At 43.0% G+C, this 22,816-nt stretch overlaps 1 protein-coding gene across 1 annotated transcript in view; it reads left to right on the forward strand.

The window, feature by feature from the left end:
- clcn2c (chloride channel 2c) overlaps nucleotides 1-22,816 on the forward strand; it is a 136,065-nt gene that overhangs the window by 72,106 nt on the left and 41,143 nt on the right. Inside the window, exons 12-16 of the mRNA XM_069676530.1 lie at nucleotides 5,393-5,462; nucleotides 6,802-6,912; nucleotides 11,426-11,639; nucleotides 17,918-18,051; nucleotides 20,170-20,360. Coding sequence (XP_069532631.1) covers nucleotides 5,393-5,462; nucleotides 6,802-6,912; nucleotides 11,426-11,639; nucleotides 17,918-18,051; nucleotides 20,170-20,360 — 720 coding nt within the window. The remainder of the gene's footprint in view (nucleotides 1-5,392; nucleotides 5,463-6,801; nucleotides 6,913-11,425; nucleotides 11,640-17,917; nucleotides 18,052-20,169; nucleotides 20,361-22,816) is intronic.

Below are 22,816 nucleotides of genomic sequence, written 5' to 3' on the forward strand. Positions count from 1 at the left end.
GTTGGCGAGATAAAAATAGGTCGTTGATGATAAAAAGTCTGACGACACGTATGTTACGAGACGGGACTAAAATGTTAGCGGTCGGCTGTCGGACATTTAAAATGCATATTTTCCCACACTGTGCTTCTCATCTCTCCGTCAGAAGTGGACTGAAATTTGTCTTGCGTCTCATGATGTCCAGAGTTACACATAGATAACTCACATAAACAACAAAACAAAACATAACAAAGGCAAACACTACAACATAGATTACATCAGACATTACAAAGTGTCTGTAGTGCATCACGTTCACACGTGCTCAGTCCACACATGAACCCTGCGGCCTGCTCACTGATGTAATAACTTGACAGACTGAGGGACAAAAGAGTTCCTCAGTCTGTTCAGTCGAGCCTGTGGGACTCTACATCTTCTGTTTGATGGCAGGAGCTGATGTTCTTCAAATGAAATATGAGCAATGCATTCCTGTAACTGGGTAACGGGTATCAGGAAGCTGGTTGTGAACTTCCTCTGTGTGACTTTCTGCTCCAGGCTCTGTGCGCGCTCACAGAAAAAGCGGCGTTTTTACACTCATTTGATTCTTCTTCTGCACAAAAAGGAGCGATCATCGTCTGCCTGCTTCAGTCAGACTGTTTAAATGAGAAGTGATGATGAAAAGTAATCTTTAGATGCGGTGTCCTCATCGTTCTCTTAGAGTATGGATGATTGGCTGAAATTTAAAGTGTTCATTTTACCTGAAGCAAACAGGTAAAAACAGGAAAAGAGAAAATGTTTTGACTTAAATGTGACGACTTTTTATTGACTAAAACTGGACTAAAATGTTTTGAGTTTCCGTCAACTAAAACTGGACTAAACTAATCAACTAATCCGCATTTTCGTCTGAAGACTGAGACGAAGACTAAATCAAAAATAGCTGCCCAAATGAACACTGGCAGGAACCTGTAGATGAGACAAAACCCTGCTTATTACACGGCCACCTACTTATGAAATCAATTATTTGACAACAAATATTGATTTGGAATCTTTCCGTGAGAGCTGCGTCCATAGCAACGGATAACTCTAGAGCAGAGGTACTCAATTCAACTTGAAAGAGGTCCAGAATATTCCGGAACATCATAATGTCTGACCAGCGTTATGATTCAGTACCATACATTTATAAACTTTGAACGTCTGTCAAATCAAATAAAGAAAATACAATTAGGCTAAATAGTTTTTACAACAATGCTTATTGTATCTTATATCTCAGCTGATTGAGGTTCTCTGTCTCGTCACTGTCAGAGTCTGTTGACCTGTTCAGACCAACACGAAAAAGCTGTTTAATGCGCCGACATGCGGGATCTTTAAAAACAAATTTTGGTAAGTTAAATGTGTCTTTTTCTTGGTGGAAGGGGCGGGGCATGATTAACACGGCTCCAACCGCCGATCTCTACTGCGCAGTCTGGTCCCAAATCACACAACGAGCGCAAGATGGCAGCTTCCGCCTCAGGGGGTATTTCGCCTTCGAATAAGTACAATGACAGGTGGTGGAGAAGCGTCGTCCATCTTTTTATTCAGTCTATGTTACTACTTCCTCTCGCACTGAGCGTACTCGAAGCAGCAGCATACAAACAGAAACTCTAAAGTGGTTATTAGTCCATGTCTTCGTACCCCCGAGCCACCTGGAGGAGAACCCAGGGGCAAATATAACTGTGCAGGCTGTAATCATATGAGTGTGATATACGGCTCCTGTTCAATGAGGAAGGAGAAGAAACTGCATCTGACATCCTGTCAAACTCACCTGTGGGCAAGTGTGTGAGAGTGACAGTCATTATTGTGGGTAAACAAGCAGCTGGTTCAGATAACACTGTCAGCTACTTACAGAGGCGCTGCTGGAAATGTGTCTGTGAGCTTCCTGTCCATCTGTGCTCAGAACAGTCACCCTCAGATTATCTAACTAAACGGTCTAAATCTGAATGGCTTCTGAATTACTTGTTCAAACACTTTCAAGTAGTTCTTGTAAAAACCTGCACACACACTGAAGTGCCTAAACGATATCATAGGAAAATGTCCTGGATCATATTCATGTGGCTGAATGGCAGCTGATTAACAGCATTGTTCCTCCTGTTCTCAGTGATCATCTATACTGCCTTTAATTAAAGCCAGACTCATAACTTAGATGTTTCTCAGTCGAATCTGAAACACAATTATTTACTTTTTTCCCAAAGATTTATGTCTAAGATCTATCAAAAATAAATGACCTTAAAGTCGAGCTGAAACGGCATCTCGAGAGTACCTAGCTTCCGTATCGTGACGTATTTCCGAGTGAAACAGGACGTGGAGGCGGGACATATCATTAGAGGGATTTGATTTGATCGTTGAGAAGTGGGCGTAGACAGACGTTCTCCACAGCGCAGTAGCTAGCTAACTGACCGAGCGTTCTTGGTGCTCTGCGGCTAAATGTTGCAGATCGATTAGTTGAATTTTTTTTTTTTGATATAAGAATACGAAGAAATTGATTTTCTGTATTTTTTTTTTTTGCCTATATTGTCAAATAAATGCACAATATTCACAGGGATGATCTGAAAGGATTAAAATGACATTTTTCATTTCACCTCGACTTTAACGATTCCACAGCACGCGCCACGGTCCGTCTCCAAAACATCTCTCCACACTGCCCCTCTAAAGATATATGCGCCACGTCTATCTTTTGCTACATCAAGCTGAACAGAGCAGATCGTTCCAAACAGGAAGTCAGACATGAAAACAGCATAGAGCATCCGGTCATTTCAAAATAAAACACCATGTCCAGACTCCCGTTCTTCTAACTTTTAACTTTGTAGGTCAGAAGACGACAAACATGGACATAATTATAACAACAACACACTGAAATCTTGAAAAAAGATGAATTAAGTAGTGTACTCAGCCATGGTAGAAGCACAAAAATCACAGAATGATCTCCAAGTGAGCAGGTAATCAACCTGAGAGGTGCAAACTGAACTGTTTGTGTGTTGCTCTGTTTTAACATTGATGTTCTCAGGCGATTTTGTGATCTCCAGAATCCAGCTGCTCGGGCCAGCGCTCCGCTGCGGACCAGAAACGGCTCCTGTGGGCGAGGGCAGGCGCCGTTATAGTGCAAAGAAGCCGCGACATAATCAGAGGATTGTTGTCTTTTTCAAAATTGGAAAACAATTTAATTGATTTATAAATGATTGAATTCCTGCTATAAAAATAATCCCTTACATTTTAGAGTTTGAACTGTGTCCATTGCATCTTAACTCCAGTTTAAAATCCACATTTTTTACACTTTTGATCACCTGTTGTGGCCATAATGACACACTGTTAAGATCGACTGTCCTGTAGAGGCTTGTAAACCGTTCAGATGACAGCTGGTTTCAGGCACTCTGACTATAAAGCCTAACCATACATTTACAACTGGATTGCTGTGTTCTCCGCTCAGTGTGGTTTTTAAAATTGTGTGACGATTTGTCCCACAGCTCCACAGGAACACACACGCTCCTCAGAGTTCATGGCCTCGGTGATGAAGTTAATCCTGTGTTATGAGTTCTCAGATCCTTTAAACCTTTCGAGCTCTTATTAAGGTTTTACTGTCCAGGTGGAAGAGAAAGAATAATGGAGGACGAGACGGAGGAGGAAGAGTTCTTCCCATTATCGTCTCAAGGCCTCTCTTTGTGTATTCCACTGGTTGTGTGTCTGTTCCTCTCCCACCCTGGCCGCGTTCAGCTCTGATTCTCGCCACTGAGCTAGTGTGCATGGTGTGTGCATGGGTGTGTGAACACCTACGCACATATGTGTGTGTGCGCGGTGCGAGGTGTGAAAACGGCGGCAGTGTAAGGTTACAGAAGGAGATCCATTACTTTGCCGTGGCAGCCGGCCTTAATTACAGCTAACTATAGACGGAGCAGAGGGAGCGAGAGAGGGAGAGAGCAGGAGGAGTGGAGGTATGGAGAGAGTCGGAGCATTGAGCGTAATTAAAAAGTCTATTTGAAACCGTGAGATGATTACAGTGATGAAGTTTGTGTAATGGCTTGTACAATACGCTAATTCGTACTTCTTGTTTTAAGCAGGCCAACACTCGGTTACAAGGATTAGCCGCTTTGTGTTCCTCTGCTGAGAAACTAGTGAAAGAGTGGGCGTGTGTAGGCGTGTAGGTACTGTACATCTGAACAGTATTGAATTGTACTTAATGTGGAGGACAACACGGAAGTCAAAGTGACTTTAAAATTCATTACAAGTCTTATATTTAGAAGTACAGGATGTGCGTCTGTGCATATCCTGTTAGCTTAGCTTAGCATAAAGAGTTGAAGTAGGGGTAAAACAGGTCGTCTGACCTGTAGGTTGCAAGCTCATCTAGCATGAAGTCACCACTTGCAGCCTAGAATGAGTCCAGCACATAACTGACTTGGTCCGATACACTTGACCACAAGATTCAGAGTTTGCCGCTCAACCATATTCCAGCCAACAAATAACAGGTCGTCTTTGTGCTTTCCGACCTGCCTCTGCCCGCTGCCCTCCTTATTCGACTTCATCTTCCTTTGTCTGTTGATCAGCAAAAATATTTGCACACCCCATAAGTTGAAGCACATCGGTCACAAATTTAACTGCTGGATTGTATTTGAAGTCTGTTTTAATAAGTGTTTTCTGTCATTAAACTTCATGGAAAGGTGCAAAGTTGTCACTCAAGTTAAAAAATGTTGCAGCGATGACGTCTTTGCACTGACTTCAGATTGCCTTTAAAAGTAGCTTTGTGTGATGTCCACACACACCGTGAGACACTGATCATGCTTTGAAATGTGTTTCATCAGTGTTGTCCACCTCCTATGTCACGGCTTGAGTGATTGATCACATATTTACTGTAGAATCGATCGATACCACACCGGCTGTGTGGAGGATAAATTAGATTTTGATGAGACGTCTAATCTAACATCTCACGAGTCCACACGAGCCGGCACATTGTTTTGATCTTCATAGTTTAATAACTGTCTTGAATACAAGTTCGGCTTTTTCTTTCTCTCTTTTCTTAAAGTTACACACACACACACACGTGCGCACACACCTGCGTTATTGCTCGCACATTGTCATGGTGACATTTCCCTTTTTGTTTGTCTTTCCTAATTAGCAGTCATCCGCTCGCCTGGCACATTGTCGGCCAATCGGCGGAGCCCGCTCATTACCCAGGGTTCATTTCAGGGTCTTTGTCAAATGAGGAGTGAAAGTGACAGTTCAATCTAACCACAGCAATGAGCGCCGCACGGCCGCCTCCTCGCTGCTTGTAGAGGATTCAACTTGGCGATCATCTAGGGGCTCACAGGATGCTACTCTGACGCTAATTGAAATGCCACCCTGTTCTTTCTTTTCATGTCTTCTCTTTCTTTGTCTTCTCCTTTTTCTCTTTTAGTTCTGGATGTCTGCCCTGGCCACCACCATCCCAGTCCCCTGCGGAGCCTTTATGCCAGTATTTGTCATTGGTAAGAAGCAACTGGCCCCCTTGTATGTGACCCCTATGTTTTTTTTACCCGACCACTTTAATTTGAACAAGAAGTTTACCAAAAACTTTGATCAAAAAAGAAGTACATTAGATAAATTGCCTAGAAAATCTAAAAAGCTGACTACATTATGCAGTAATTTTACCACACTGACATCTTTACTGCTATCAATCTTCCTAGCTTAGATAGCAAACAAGCTAGCTAGGTGGATGAATCGTTTGTTTGCTAGTGCATACCATATTTCCTGGAGGAAAAAATTAGCCCATTTGTGCCAAATATAAAATACTTTTACTTTACTTTATTTACTTGTAGTTTAAAAACCACGTAGACTAGACATGTAGGTTAGACAGGTTAGGTTACGTTACCAAAAATTAAACCCACTTTGCAACTTGTTAAGCACATGGGTTATATTGTCATGACGGCGTGTCTATCTTTGAATGTATCGACTCTAACGTCATCGCATAGCCTCGTTTACATCCTATAATCTGTAACTCCGCTGCCTAATAACAGGAATGCTAGACGCAGTATAACCTTTAGAGCTCTTTATTCTGCTAACAATGTGACAGTGAACTGGGTAGAGGCATTCAGTATTAGGCATTAGCTGTTTCCACTACAACAATACAACACAGGCTCTTAGTCCCACCAGTGTTGCGGAGCTGCATTTAGCTGCAGATGCTTCTTTACATTTGAAGTCGAGCTCTTCACAGCTGACGAGCACTTATCCTCCAGACACAGCTTACATTTCACCGTCATGTTGTTCTCGTCCCTTTCACCCAAAAATTCAAAATAATGTGAATATTTGCACAAAATAAACGCTGTCCTCTCGTTAGCTACGCATGTGCACTGACACGACTGTTTACCTTCTGCTGGTCTGCAGCTGCCTGCCAAGAAGTAGGAAAGAAACAGAAACAGTGCTTCTGGGATTTTCAGTGTTTTGTGGCGACAAAAGAAATACGCCAATTTTTCCCAGTAATAGATGGCTTTTTATGAAAAAGTAACTAAGTAACAGATTACCTGACTTGCAAAAGTAACCGTCACGTTACTCTTAACAACAAAAAAGGAATCCCAGCACTCTAACGGATTAGTTCATAACGCATTAGCCCCAACAAGCAAAACTAATTTCAATACACTGGACAAATTCTTTCTGTTTTCTGAACCAATCACAAGAGAGAAAACTGAATTCTTGTGTTATATTTTTCATTTCTTAGAAGGAAATTCGCCTCCCACTTTGAGGCTGTTACACAGTATGATGGGGTTAATTATTGCCTGCAGTGTTAACTGTGCTCTCTGTTCCTTTGTGCATGTGTGTTACATGTTTCAGGGGCAGCTTTTGGTCGTCTGGTTGGAGAAAGCATGGCAGCCTGGTTCCCAGATGGCATTCACACAGACGGCACCATCTACCCCATAGTGCCAGGAGGCTACGCTGTCGTGGGTACGTTAAAGACACAAAGATGGTGCTGTGATTCTTCATAGCGATCTATATAGTCCGTCTTTCTTTGCCAGTCTTGAAATTACCATTGAATATTCTTTTACTTTTGTTTCCTTCAAACCGTTTCAGATTCAAATCATTAAGAGCGGGAGTTTTAAGGCCTGCATAAATATATTTCTCACTCACCACTAACTCAGCTGCTCTTGGGTGATTGACTCGTTTTAATGTGGAAACTGTGCAAACATTTTCGTTACCTCTCATTAGGTTTCTGTGAGGCGTCAGTGCCTCCAGAAAATATTTAACTTTTCGCGCCACCACTCATAGAAAATGGATCGAGATGGATTTTTTTATCACTACATTTCATTACGGCCCGATGCCTCAACTTATCGCTCAGAGTTAAAACACAGAGTGAACCCTGATCCAATGAGACGTGGGATATGATGAGACCCAAACACTCGAGACAGAATCAATTACATTTACAAGATCACCAGACAGGGCTTTAAAAAAGGCTGCAAATGTCTACGACTACAAACTCTCACAGCCCGCAGAAGTTTGGGAGATGAAAATACATAATTCACATCTTTCAAATAAAAACTGGATGGAAGTAGTTGTTGGTGGCTCTTGCATCATGGAGTAAAATAAGGTGTCAAAGAGCTATTCCCTTTACCTCCACACAGCTGACCTTCAACCTCTCGGGCATCGTAAACATGTAACTGACAAGAGGATCAAAGGATCAGTTGCTTTCTGATGCACAAAATAAGTAACGTAGATACTATTTCTAAATCACCTCACACATCACACATTTTACCAGTGTCTCTAGAATCAGCCTGTATGAGCTGATATATCACAATGGCAAACTTATAGCTTGTTAGCAACACTTACAGTTAAACAATAAAACAAACTGAGGATGTTGTTACATGTGCATAGTGCATCAGATTCTTGAAACACAAGTTATTCGCTGCCTATGTAGGCGGCTGTATTGTCGCATATCTGGCGGGAAATTGCAAGACGTTACTAAAATACCATTATGTGCATAGATATTTTAAATGACAGATAATATCACGCAGTATGGCAATGACCGTTGAAAATGTGCACAAACTGTTAAAGACCCCCTCCAGTGAAAGTCAAGTGTTTAACCTTGTAAACATCTCCATGTGGTGTTCTTCATGTAGACATATCAGGGACAACATGAGCAGTCGTCTGCTTTTAAACTGCAGTGTACCAAGGACAGGCTGAACAACACGTTTTCAGATTGGCAGGTTTGAGACGTCACAAACCTAAGGAGCCAATCCTGTTAATGGACGGGGTGACGCTATGCGTATCATTATGTGTAACCTATGGCAACCACTTCGGCAATGCACGAGCCAGCTGTAACGGTCATCATAATTTTTGCAAACTCACTACTAACGTTAACGTTACTACTGCTAGTTACAACATTTCAAGCTAGCTAAGATTGGTTAAGCGACGGCAGAGACGTGTTTTGTTTTTGCGACAGAGGGGGCGGTTGGAAATGTGCATAGTAGGCGGGGACTATGCAGATTCAGGAATTTTTAATGAGGGAGACGGAGGAGATGCCTTGGGAGGATTTTTAAGGTAGTTAAACGTACTTTGCAAAAAAAACAGACACACACGTCTTAAAACATGACTGGAGCTGCTCTTTAAATAAATGCTCGGTTTCTACCTCAAACACGTCTTTGGCCTCTCTCTCTCTCTCTCTTGACATTTCTTATTGCTTATCAGCTACAAACGGTAAATGCTGTCACCTATATATCTGCAGAAAGCTAAACCTGCCTGATCTATCAGCCAATATATGAGGCTTCACCTACAGAAGGAGATGCATTGATGGTTAGGAAAGTGAAGCAGATTGTGAATGATTGATGAGGATTCATCACCAAAATATTCTTATATAAAATGTACATATAACATTAAAGTAGATCGACTGTACTTAAAATAAGAGTAAAAACCTTAATATACTTCATGTCCTGCTAACACCAGCTGTCCCTTCAGAGCCGCGTCCTCTCCCCGCCTGCTGAAGCTGCGTGTCTAATGAGATGCAGCGTTGTGATTTCCTCCGCTGTGCTACTTGTTGACAGCCGTGCTGATTATGCCACTGTTGCAGGCTGGTGGCGGCGGTTTTTCTGGGGCTTGCTGATGTTATTGTTGTTGTGGTGCACTGTAGCTGATGACTCAGCCCGTTACAGGCCTGACACTCTGATGAGCCTCTTTCATCTCACAGCCAAGCTCGCTTTAAGGGACTAAATGTTAGGCCGGGCAGAGGGAGCAGCAGCATTTATCTGAGGCGGATAGGCAGACATACAAAGGCTTAATTAAGTTATGAGGAAGAACAATGAGACCTGCCTTTGTAGGCTCGCTCACCCACCATCTGTTTCTCTCCGCTCTCCCCTCTCTTTTCACTTTATTTTAATGCTTTTTCCACTGTTCATCTCGTTCTTTGGATTGGACTCATCCATTTTCTCTGTGGAGCAGTGAAGACTCACTCTGCCCCCATGCTGCTCTGTCTGCTTTGATGCAGCTTTTATATTGCTCCTTTTACAACAAAAAAAGATTTGGAAATATTGAGGTTCCCTTTTGTATTGAATTAGCTGAATAAGTCAGTTTTCTCTGTATGGGAATAAGAGAGAAGATTGTGTGGAGAGGAATGTGAATTGGGTTTGTCGGGCTGAGGATAGATACAGGATTGAAACTGCTGTCTGCTCAAAGAAACTGATAACAAAATGATGCTCTCCAATCTTTGAGAAAATCTATTTATCAATGCTGAAGTGCAGTTTTGTGATCTGATCAAAAATACTGCTTGTAAAGTATATTTTATATGATACACAGTGGACACATTTATGTTTAAGACAGCCTGTACTGTCCATGTGGAAATAACAGTTATGAATAGGATTGTATTTCTTATATTCTTTGGAGCTTTATTCAGACCTGTATGTGGCAATGCCCCTCAGCTTTTCCCTGTGGCCGCTTAAGGTATTGCAGCAATGAAATACACTGCTGCCCAAAACATACTCTCCCCATTAGGGTTGTCACGATCAGTGTTGGGTAACGTTACTTTTAAAAGTAACTTGTTACATTACGAGATTACTTTTGCGTTGCTTAGCATACGCAGCGGGCAGATAGTCGTCCCAGGAGCTAGAAACTCTTTGGTGTATGAGCCAGGCAGGCGAGTCTAATTGGACTGAATAGGCACCATCTTTGGGTTAGATATTCAGGTGTTTGTAAAACATCCTTGTGTTTTATGTATATTTCCATGACAATAATTAAGGGATAATGTATACTGAGCAGGTTGCTGTCGCAGAATGGACAGTGTGAGCAGGTCTTGTCTCACTCTGAAGGGGTTCCTCCGCGATAACAACCGGCTCAGTATACATTATCCTGCTTATTGCACAGCTTTTTACTGATGAAATCAATTATTCAAAATTATTTTATTAATTAAAAAATGATTATCTTTACGTTTTCTGTTTAAAAATAGTCTGTTAAACTCACACAGAGAGCTGTGTCCATAGCAACGGTTAACTTTGTAGCTCTGTAGCTAAGCTAGCTGTTTTTACTCACATTAAATGGAAACATTTCCACTGATGGTGAAGTCGGACACGGTGAATGGGAGCCTGTTGACTTTTTCTTTTCCATTCACCGTCTTTAAACAAACTTTTTAATGTTTACTTCATGTGCCGTCTTCAGGTTTGTAGATCTCTCTGTCGTAGCTTCAGTTTTTGCCTCATTTAACCTTTATTGCTTTCTCTCTGTTCTGTCTCTTTTCTTTTTCCCCTCTGTAAACAGGCCGATTAACTGGACTTCTTTCGGCGGATTGATATGATTACAGTTAGTCCTCTGGATTGTGTGATTAGAGCCGCATCCCTAGCAACAGTCTGTTCTTCATAGCAACGGTCTATTATCGAGAAATAGCAGACCTCGGAATGTGGGAATTAACCAATCAGAATCAAGTATTGAACTCAGCCGTGTAATAAAGGAATGTTAACTATTGATCAGTTTAATTAACATGTAACCAACCGCCCCAATGTCCTCGGTACATCTTGCAGATGCCTCTAGGAGACAAAAGTCATAGTGGAGCTGGTAAAGTGAAGAGGGTGTGGAGGAAGAATTATTCAGAGGCTTTTAATAGAGGTGGCAATGTGTAATACTCCAGGAGGTGAGATACAGAAGTCTTTTTAAAGTTAAGAACAAACCTCATGGCACCATCCTCCCTCTCTCAGATTATATCTGTTTCCAGATATTAGCAGGTCTGGTGGGAGGTGAGATTTGATAGTGTGAAACTAGTGGAGATCAAGTTTCTCAAGTTGCGTTTGTACTCCTTAACAGCTTCTCTGTTATGCTGCTGCGTGGTGGTAAAACTATCATTTATTACACGTTAAAATCAAAGAAATATTTAACTCTTATTCATTTTGATGGATGATGACACCTCTTTATTTAGCACCAGACCCCACCTTGATCTGAACAATTCTTCTCTACACTCCTGACCCTTCTCTCCCCCCACCCAAAGGTGCTGCGGCCTTGTCAGGAGCGGTCACCCACACGGTTTCCACGGCGGTCATTGTCTTTGAGCTGACTGGTCAGATCTCCCACATCCTGCCGGTGATGATAGCAGTGATCCTCGCCAACGCCGTGGCCCAGTCCCTGCAGCCCTCCCTGTACGACTCCATCATCAGGATCAAGAAGCTGCCCTACCTCCCCGAGCTGGGCTGGGGACACCACGAGTACGTAGTGTTCTATTTCACATCACACATTGCATTACACGACATGGCATTTGTTATGTTTGTTTTGTAAATGTTGTCTTAATCTAACGTGCTTATACGTAAGGCTGAGTTCACAGTGAGGCTTAACGGTTGTAGATACTGTTGAGCTCTGAATAGCTCACCATGAAACCTTCAGTGTATCTGTGGACTCACACAGAGGAACAAAGACAAGTCGAGGGTGGAGGTGCCTGGCTCCGTGGTCCAGCGTTACGTGGCTTTTAATTGCTTTCACCCCAATTCATAATTTATACCAACCACACAATACCGAACAGTATTACCAGCTGCTTGGTGTGCTCTGAGCTCCACACACAGGCACTTTTCATTTAATTGTTTGGAGGCGATTATTGTTATGGATGCTGGCAAATCATAAGGTGGAGATAATGGTTAGGATGCATCAAGCACTAATTGGGAGTAATGAGGAAAGATGATTTTTCGTCCCCCATCTGTTCATTATTTCCTGTGGCCGTCCACTGAAGAGCTTCGTCCCTGTCCGCCACTTGAGTCATCCACTTTCTACATCAGCACCTCAGCTGACCCACGCCATCCATCTCTTCGTTATCTATGCCTCTCTCACTCTATCTTCGGTGCTCTCGTCTCCTCTGTCTCTGCCTATTATCGAGCGTGACCTCGTGGCCTCTCTGTCCCGTCCTCACCCCCCCTGTCCTGTCTGTAAGTGTGTCTGAGAGAAAGAGGAGAGGAGAGAACGCTGCGTGTAATGTGAGCTGTGTTTTTAGAGAGGTGTTGCATGGTTTGTTTGTCACTGATTATGTAAAGTAGCAAACTCTTCTCACTGTGGACACATGCACAGAAACAGGACTGACCATTCAGGCTGCCAAGGACTAATAGAATCATTAATACTATTCAATTAATAAGAACATTTTTACCCTTTTTACAAGTAAACACTAGAGAGGGAAGCTTCCTAAACTGTCTAAACCCTGCTGTTATAACAGCACAAAAAAGATCTCACAAGTTCTTCACTTAAGATGATGAGGCCACTGTTTAGAAAAGGAAAGAGGTGCCATGACTTCTACTAAACCATAATACTGGAGCACTTATCAGATATGCAGATATTTTCTAACTCATTGTGGCAGATTGTCTTCTTTTATTGCGATGACAAATGCTGACATACAACGGTACAAAATGCGGACAAAAAAACTTTATTTAACACTTTTTATTTTTAAAATAAAAACTAAACTTGCGCTTGTCAGCCTTAAAGTTGTAATCTCCGAGATCTCAGTTTAGTTGTCTTTGGCGCCACCTTATGGTGATAAACGGTAATTGCAGGCGCACACTTCCCAGATATCCAGACAGTGTTGCATGTGTGACGTCCACGGTTGGCTCCGGTTGTAACTCTTGATTTTCCTCACTGACGGTCGCTTTCCTTTTCAGACTGTTTGCTTCATCTGAGCGTCGAGTTTGTTTCTTTTTCTTTGGATTTTCACTTCTTGTTGAAGTTGTATCTGTAATCATCCATCTTTCCTTTGTTTGTTCAGCATAGATAGAGTAGTAGATTACTGTTTACTCGCAACACTTGCAGAGACGGGAAAAGCAGCCACTTAGCTCCGCCTACCCTCTCTGGCAGACCAACATCTGCTGGCTGATGGAAAACGCGTCACTAACTGGGCGCCGCTTGCGATTTTTTACGTGAAAGTCGCCACAGACACCCAGTCTGTAATTCTGCGCATGCAAAGGCTTTCATCAGCGGGCCACAGGCTCAGTCATCATTGTGTTACCTCATTTGGCGATAGATAGAGACTTAACAGACATTTATTTAAATGAAAATCTTCAAAATATCAAATTAATCAATCCGTCTGCACAAAAGCACTCACTGTTAAATCTTTGTTCCCTGTCATATTTCAAGAAATTATGAAGACTGTGCATGAAGTGCTCACACACAATTTTGGAGAGACCTCGGTGTGCCTCTCTGCCAAGTAGTTTCTCTGAGCGGGCAGGAACACACGCTTCCCCTCATCAATCTGCACATATAACTGTGTTTGTACCATCCATTCATTTCTACTTGCCCTGGAAAGCCTCCGCAGCACTCTGGTGCTGCAGCCTTTTGCCTTCACTCTCTAGTAGCCAGCAAGAAGATCATGAAGTGCTTTAGAGATATTTACATTGACAGACTCCTTCTGGCTGGATATTTAAATGCTTCAATGTTTGTTCAATAGTTTTGGTCTGTTTACAGGTCTTTAAGAAGCCCTGCTGCATAAGTGAAGCAGGTCGTATGCACTCTCCAGAGGGAGCTTGAGAAAGTCTGACAAATCATCTTTTGTGATGTCCGTTACATCAGCATCAGTCGATGTTAAAGGAGTTGAGACACGGTGATCTTAAACGAGCCTGATGCTCATCCCTGCTCAAGACCAGCTACTTGAGGCAACATTACGACCACTAGCTTCAAAGCATCTGAATTTCTGTCCTAGCTATCGGCACGACATGCAACATGCAACTAACTGAACTCTTGCGTGAGTGGCAGCACATCCTTGTAGCTCGTATTTCACTGACTTCTATTTATTCTATTTATTGTTTGTCCATTTTATTGTTTGTCAACTGGACCATTTGTTGACTGTGTGAGCTACTGGATACCTGAATTTCCCCAAGGGGATGATTAAAGTGTCTATGTATCTAGGCAACCATGTTGCATGTTGCCTTTACTTTTTCAGTGACTCTGCAGGTCTCTGAGACTAGAACTGTTCACAGGAACGTGTAAGAAATGCTCCACAACATCATTTATTCTTCATAGTAAACACAAAGTTTCCAAATGTTAAAAGTTGCCAGGGCATAAAGGTGATTGAGAAACTGTCAGAAAGCCTCTAGTGTGTGTGTCCGAGCGCGTGTGTGTGTGAGAGAATGCTAAGTGAAAATAAATGATGACATGATCATCTATCATCGAAAAAAAATCAAATTATCTCGACATAATGATATACGTTTGGAAATGTTAAAAGTTGCTGAGGCGTAAAGATGATTGATAAACTGTGTGTGGAACCTGCTGTGTGTGTGTGTGTGTGTGTGTGTGTGTGTGGAAACTTCACACACACACATTAATGTAACTCCTTGAAGCATCTATATTAGATAACACGCACAGATATTATATACCTGAGACGCTGTGCAGAAAGCGCCGTCTTCCCTCCATCCTTCATTCATATGTTCACCTCTCTGTCTGCCTCGCCGTGCATTTCAGTCTGTGTGTGTGCGTGCGTGCGTGCGTGCGTGTGTGTGTGTGTGTGTGTTTTATCACTGCAGCATACGAGAGCAGAGGAGGAGGTGGCTTGGATGGGTTGGCAATGAGATGCTGTAGGTAGCGTGGCCCCCTCCATGCTGAATGTGTTTTTCACTCAAACTGGAAAAGATCCATCTCACACCCACGCCACCGTCCGCCCACACACACACACACACACACACACACACACACACACACACACACACACACACACTGGAACACTTGTGTAACGCCTGCCATACGATACACACGTATAATGGCATGTATATTTTGCTCACACGCCCACATATACATCGAGAGAATTGGATTCCTTATCTTTTATTTTTCTATAGCTTTACACACACACACACACACACACACACGCACACACAGTCGGCATGCTGTCACACACTTCTCCTCTCTGTAATCACACCCAGTCGCACATATGCAACCTTTTCCACCTCTTCTTTTCCTATTCTTTTCCTGATCCATCTTCTCTATTGATGGATCCGTCTTCAGCGTCGGAGTGCAATTTTGAAGAAAAAAAGTGTGGGAACAATTACATAACATCGCTTTGTGTGTGTGTGTGTGTGTGTGTGTGTGGTTTGTATCCGTCCCTCTTGTGTTTCTAAGCATTTCATAACGGCCAATTATAGTTTGTTGTCCTCTGTCCGCCGTCGTCTCTGCTCGTCTGTCAGGGAGCGAAGCCACATGAGATGATCTTATTTTCTCCGGATCATTACAAGCGTCCTTTTATTAGCGACCCACGTTCACACACACACACACACACACACACACACACACGTCAACACTCCCGAGCCTCTCCACTCTGCTCTGGACAATATGGATGATCTTTAATCCTGGATTTATAACCCTATAACTCTGTTTATCTTGGCTCAAATCTATAAGCTCCGGCTTAAAGCAAGATGGCTCACACTGATCAGATGTGTTGCCGAGCTCGCCGGGAGGAAGGTTCAATTAAGATGAAACCAATCAGATTTCATCAACTGCCTTTGATATCCCCGGGGAAATTAGTGTTGGCAGCGGTTGTGGCCGGTTCAGAGGCATGCATTAGGTTTTTTCTCAGAGCAAAGAGGGCTTTCTTAAAGACTGATATGTATTTCAAAGGTTTTTATACGCATGTATTTCTGAATCAGAGACTGAAAGCAGCAGTGATTCCACCTACATTTGATTTGCTGATGATTATAGTAGGCGTCTGGCAGATCTGTCACAGAGGAAAACCTCCTCTGATGCCCAGGAAGTAATCTATTCTCCATTCTTGTTTTGTTTTAGATAAGAGCTGGAGCGTTAGTATGAGCAGTGACAGCCAGCGAGACGTGAGAGACAAAAAGCAGCAGCTACAAAAGTTCACTTTTCATCCCCAGAAAATCCAGTAACAAAAAAGATTTGGGCCGACACTGTTTGATTGACAGGTGATCTGAGATAAACTACAGCAGCAGCAACACTTGGGACTAAGGATTGACACCAAATTTAAAGTAAAGTCTTACAAGTCAGCACATTCGTTGATTTTACCTAAATAACACAAAAACATATGTTCTAACCGACCTACAACTTGTCCCATAGAAACTTTTGGATTTGTTTTCCTGGGTCAAGTGCGTTTTGTTTGTTTGGTCCGAATCAAAGACTAAATTGTTACAAAGTTACATTTTGCCTTGGTTTCGTGTTTGAGTTTGGTTTGTGTTCACACGGCAGGTTTTACCAGCAGACCAGCAGCGTCTGTCCTCTACTCATCTTGCTGCCTGGTTGCGCTGCATCTCTGCACGTGTCAACATCCGTTAACAACACACAATGCACAGTTTTTTGGTTCACTTCCCACATTCTTCATATTCTGATTCTGTTCTCACCTGAATCGAAACGGACCGAGTCCTGTCTTTTCTAGCGAACGATGGTCCGGTGGTTTGGTCCGCACCAGAGTTCGAATGCGTGATCTCACCTGTCCAAACAAGTCCGAAAGTCCAGACCAAAGCTGTCAGGTGTGAAAGAACCCTTAGATTTCTTGTGACTGTATTTACAATCTAAGTAGTTGTGATTTTTGGTTATTGTCGGATATTGTCTCTCGGAAACTCACTTAAGTCATGTTTCTATGCCATGAGCGTCAGCCTTCACTGACCTGCAGTGGAGTTATTAATTAGCTTAATTAGTTATTTGATGCTATAAAAAGGGGGTGTGGCCTCATGATTGACAGCTCTGTTGACAAATCCGGCTCTGTAGAAATGATAAAATAAAGGTTTAATGCAATTGGAGGTTTTGCAGAATCCCCCAGTCTTTTCAGTGAACTGACCCTTTAATGCTGTTTTTAGTGGAGCATTTGATGCGTTATCGGTTTGTTACAGCACCACACAGCGCCTATAGAGAACCTTTCTTTAAGGTTTGTACACAGGCCTTTACCTTCATAGTGATCCAAAACCCACTGTGCGCTCTGTTGTCTCAAAGTGGAGATGGGGGAGGATGCTCATCAAATTAACTTTGTTTTCCGAGAGAGGTCAGTGTATTGAGTTGTCACCACAATAAGGAGCGGAGGCTTGGCCGGAGCCGGTGTCCTGGCACGGCTTCGGGACTTGGCAGCGGAAACCATCGAGCGGCTGCTGTCGTGTTTGCAGGTTTTGGCAAGCTAAGGCAGGAAGAGAGGGCTGAGTGTTTATGACTGGTGTACCGGGGCGTACGATTCTGCTGAGGCAAGATCTGCTCACACAATGTCACCCACTTCCCCCTACTGTACACATGGCCATGCCGTCATTGCCGCTATCATCCGCGTGACGTGTCGGCAGCGTTTGACCGCTCAGCTGAGAGAGGGATGTGCTGTCAGCGGCCGCTATGAAGGAGAGTGGTTATAGATAGTTTTATGAAACCTGCACTGACCAAGCTGAAACTATAGTTACATAACTTTAGTGCATCATTATTCATTTTTAGAAGTATTGCCAAAGCATCATCGTCAATATAAAACGTCAGCAGCATAAATGTTCCGATTATTCCGGGGAATGATTTCTTCTTCTCATGTTTTCTTTTGTCTGTCTCGCAGGAAGTACAACATCCGCGTGGAGGACATCATGGTTCGGGACGTGAGGTACATCACACTGAACTGCTGCTACAGAGACCTGCACAACGTCCTGCTGACGGGCCACCTCAAGACTCTGGCTCTGGTGGAGTCAGCTGGTGAGACACAAACACACTGCACTTTCTCTCCTGTTACTTCTTCCTGCTTTTAATCACAGTTTGTAATCTAATATATGTGATACATGTGATATCACTAATGCCCAATGCTCACTCATCACTACACTAACCTTCTGATACAAGCAGCTACACATCACTGCATTGATCCATATATGCAGCTGTGCACAATCATAGATAACTGCTGACTGCTGTGAGCCGTGTCTGACATCAACATGCAGAAAGAAATACATGTACTGTAACATCCAGAATATAAGACGCAGTTGGTTTTCCGGGGTATGCCAGAGGGAAAAAGGTTTGCTATAGCTATTTATTAATAAAACTCGTTTATAAGTTATTCCAGTGATGAGGCGTTAGCAACAATTAAGTTAGTGTCCCAATTCAGGGGCTGCATCCTTCAAACAACGTTTTTGAAGGCTGATTGCGTCACAGCAGCGCGTCGAAGGCAGTCCCACTTTGAAGGCTCCTTCGGATGCGGGCGACAAATGCGTCCTCCTTTTCCCGGGCCATGAAGGATCCATCGGGTGCATCCTTCATTGCCCATGGTGTACCGTGAAACAGACGGGGGGAGAGAGACACAGAAAGGGCTGCTGTGTGCAGGTGAAGGTGTGTGGGGAGAAATGACTGAAGAGAAGCGAGGTGAGCAGATTAAAGCCGTTCTGTGAGCAAACACTAACATGATGGAGAAGAATGAAGCACAGCTATTTATGGTATTACGATATAACTTTCTTTAAATAGAGACGCTGCAATGACCCCCGGGCAGAAAGAGTTCACCCCGCCATATCGCCTGTGTGCGCTTCACAGAAAGGCGAGGCGTAACAGAGGCGTAATAATCCTGCCTTGAACACGCAGTGTAAAAGGGGCTAGTGTTTTCTTATCTCCGTTGTTTCCAACAGCAGCCGGAAGCTTCGATAAACCAACATCACACTGCCTCTCCAGCATCAGACAAAAGGCTACACGTTACAGATATTACGCTGCTTTTTACCTTTGGAGCTGGTGGATTAAGATTTTCCTCATCGACCGAAGTTTAAGCGAATAGTCGACGAGTCATCCAACGTTTATTACAATAAATGATCTAAATATCTGTATTTTAAGGACGTCAGAAAATGGTTTAAATTCAAGTCCTGAGAAAGAATGTCATCAGTAGCGTTGTACTCACTCTGCTACATTACAAAGACATACAGAGCCATTTTAACACCTGTTAATAACAATATTAATGGCTAAAGCACCAAATGCTGCCACCAAAGTATTCAGATCCTAAATGAATTAGGAGAAAGAGACATTTTAATGAGGTCACAGCTTTTGTCTTGGTTTCATTTTTCACTTTAGATAGTGAAACTTTTATGAGATATTTAAGTGACGTTTCAAAAGACAAAAAACCTTGATTGACATCTTAGCTGCAGCATTGTGGTGTGTGAAACAATGGTGCGCTGTCTAAATTAAAATAACAATGCAGTGGAGTGTGTTGTGTGCTGATCGCCGTGCCTGATGTCGTATTGATGTCTGTGTTGGATGTCGCCGAAGCGTCCCTTCTCGCCTGTACCTAAACAAACTGCAGCGACCTTGGTGGCGCGCTCATTACGGTGATTGATTGATTGACAAACTTGTCAGAGCACAGCTTGCTGATGGCGTCGCGCTCCCCACCTCGCTGAAGTGTAAATTTGGTATTCCATCGACGTCTCAATTATGCAATCGTGCGGGAACAATTAGCTGCGGCATTTAACCAAATACATAATCAGCACGTACTGTCACAAAGGCAATTACTTAAAGCAAGCAAGCAAGCTGCCACCCACACACAAACACACACGCGCACACACACACTCAGTGCGTTCTGGGCTCTTGTTATGTAACTCAGCTGAGCTCTCTGCAGTGCTGCAACATGTGTTTGGAGTCTCCTGCAGTCTGCTCACTCTTCCCTCTGTAAAACAAGTTTAACTGTCTCTTCTCCTCCTTTTTTATCCTTCTCTCCTCCTTCCTTCTTCTTTTATCTACTTTTTAATAACCTAATCTCTTCCACAAAAATGCTCCAATGTCATCCACTCTCCCTCTCACTCTCTTGCTTCTCTTCACCTCCTTTCTCTGCCTCTGTGTCCCCCCCCTCAGAGTCCATGATCCTGTTGGGCTCCATCGAGCGCGCTCAGCTCCAGTCGCTGCTCTCCCAGCAGCTCGGTCGCCCCCGGCGACTCGAGTACATCAGAGAGCGGGCGGTCGCGGAGAAGAAACGCATGTCGGTTGTGTCAGACCCAGGCAGCGAGGACGGCAGCCATCGGGCCAGTCAGGAGGTCCGATTCCAGGTCAGAGGTCACCGAGAAGCTTTCTTAATGGTTTACACTTTCTGACCAGGAAACTGTACTGAGAGCTCCTTGAGCTTGGAAGCCCTTAAAAGTTTCACATCAGCTGTCAAAGATGTTTTCACAGATTTTTTCAGCCTTTCTTTTTTATAGAGATTTTATCTGCAAAAACAAGGAAAACTTTTCAATTAAAAATGAGCAAAGAAAAGAAAAGAAGAGCTGCATGGTTAGCATGAGCGCTAAAGTCACTGTGAAAACAAATAGCACCGCCAAAACAAATAAACGAATGACAAGCACTGCCCGGATGTTCAAATGGACAAAGTTTTAGTCTTTGAGTCTTTTTCTACAGAAGCGTTTTTGCATTCACATCTTTTTTTCAGAGCTATCAGCGGCCGCAGTTCATTCTTAGTGAACTCCCCCCTTAGAGTCTACAGTCCTGCTGGAGGCTACCGGAGGCTGGTTTTGGCACGACAGTACTTTGAGATAAATTAGCATGTTAGCATTGACATTATGAGCACGCTTACATGCTCATAATGTCAATGCCAACATGCTCAGGTAAAATGATGTATACCTGGTCCACCACCTCGAGAGGTAGCTCTAAAAGTACTGCTGTATTTCAATGTTGAGCAGGGACAACAGTCACCAACTGTCCCTGAGTTTGTTAAATTAAAAAATGACCTGAACCATGAATATTTTCAGAAAACCCAAATTTTTTTGAATAATTTCCCAAACAATTTGACTATAAAATATATATATATATATAAATATATATATATATATTTTATCTGTTATTATTTGTTTTTCTTGCCTTAATGTTTTCAAAATTGGCACAAAAAAAAACAACTTTAAAAAAAGACATTTGTACCCGACGGTGGATCCTGAAAAAAGTAAAGAAATCACTGATTTAATTCATCATGAAGACGATGATAATGTGTCTGTACCAAAGTTCTTGTCCATCCATCAAAGTAGCACCACCGCCCATAAAGGCATATTACTATGGCTACAAATATTGTAACAGTACATTTTAATGACGGCCTGGAGATCAAATAAAACCCAGCTGGAGTTTTTGTGACAGCCTCTCTTTTCAACATCCTCTCGAGGAGGAAATGCAATATTAGTTTAGCTTGACTTGTGACAAAGTTTTGCCGGCGAAGATTGAAACAAAGACAGAAGAGAAAAATGAGTCTGGGCAGACAGACGTTACATCATTTATCTGCTGCACCTCAAGACCAGTTTACAATAGTGTGTGTGTCATTGTGTGACAGATGGATAGCTTAGAGCATTATCAACATGTGTTAAAAAGGAGATTATTTGTGTGTGTGTGTGTGTGTGTGTGTGTGTGTGAGTGTGTGTGTGTGTGTGTGCGTGTGCGTGTGTGTGTGCGTGTGCGTGTGCGTGTGTGTGTGTGTGTGTGTGTGTGTGTGTGTGTGCAGGCCAGAGAAGGGAAATATGCAGATGTGCTTCAAGGCAGATGTCTGAACTGGTTCCAGGTCCTGCTCTTCACAGCTCAAAACGTCGAGTTATCCTTTTTTTTCCGTCTTCATTTCTCTTTCATCAGTTTGCAGTGAGTGGCTGAGTAGGCCCTGAGGCGTGGATGCGTGGGTGGGAGGAAGGCGTGTGTGTGTGTGTGTGTGTGTGTGTGTGTGTGTGTGTGTGTGTGTGTGTGTGTGTATGTGTGTGTGCCTTCTCATGCATTTCTGACTTCTTTGAGTCTCTGACTTCATGTCCTTTTCCCGTCTTTTTTACACTTTCTCCGTCCCCCTCTGTGCTGCTCTCATCGATGCTTTTAAATAGATTGGATGAGTTAAACCATTTACAGTTAATTGCTTCTTATGATGCTAGTTTTGTTGTTGTTTTGTTGTTTTTGTCATAAACACAATCCTTTACTTTTAACCCTTTCCTTGGAGCAAAAAAACAACAACAAAAAAAACAGATTGCTTCGGCGATGTCTTCTTTTTTATTGTACGCAATGAAAATCATAATTGATAAGCTTTACAGAAACTCCAGCTAGCTGATGTCCTTCATCAATTCAAAGAGGATAACTGTGTCCCAATTCAGGGGCTGCGTCCTTCGAAGGACGTATTTGAAGGCCGATTGCGTCACAGCAGCGCCTCGAAGGCGGTCCCTTTTTTTATTTTTTATTTTTTTTTCAAGATAATTTTTTTGGCCTCTGGCTTTATTTATAGGACAGCTGAAGATAGACAGGAAATGTTGGGAGTAGAGAGTGGGGGATGACACACACAAAATGATTGGCAGACCGGGACTCGAACCTGCGATCAGTGCGACGAGGACTGTAGCCTCGTACATGGGGCGCTCGCTCTACCGATTGAGCTAAACAGTCGGTAGAGCAATGCGTAGTCCTTTTCCCAGGCAATGAAGGATCCGTCGGGTGCATCCTTCGCGGCCCAAGGTATCCAGAGAATGATTGTGTGCCTATACGAATGAGATGGTGGACTCTT

The sequence above is a fragment of the Semicossyphus pulcher genome, unplaced genomic scaffold (assembly GCF_022749685.1).
Source record: "Semicossyphus pulcher isolate SPU_LCO1_2020_fin unplaced genomic scaffold, fSemPul1.0.p SCAF_26, whole genome shotgun sequence".
Taxonomy (NCBI): domain Eukaryota; kingdom Metazoa; phylum Chordata; class Actinopteri; order Labriformes; family Labridae; genus Semicossyphus; species Semicossyphus pulcher.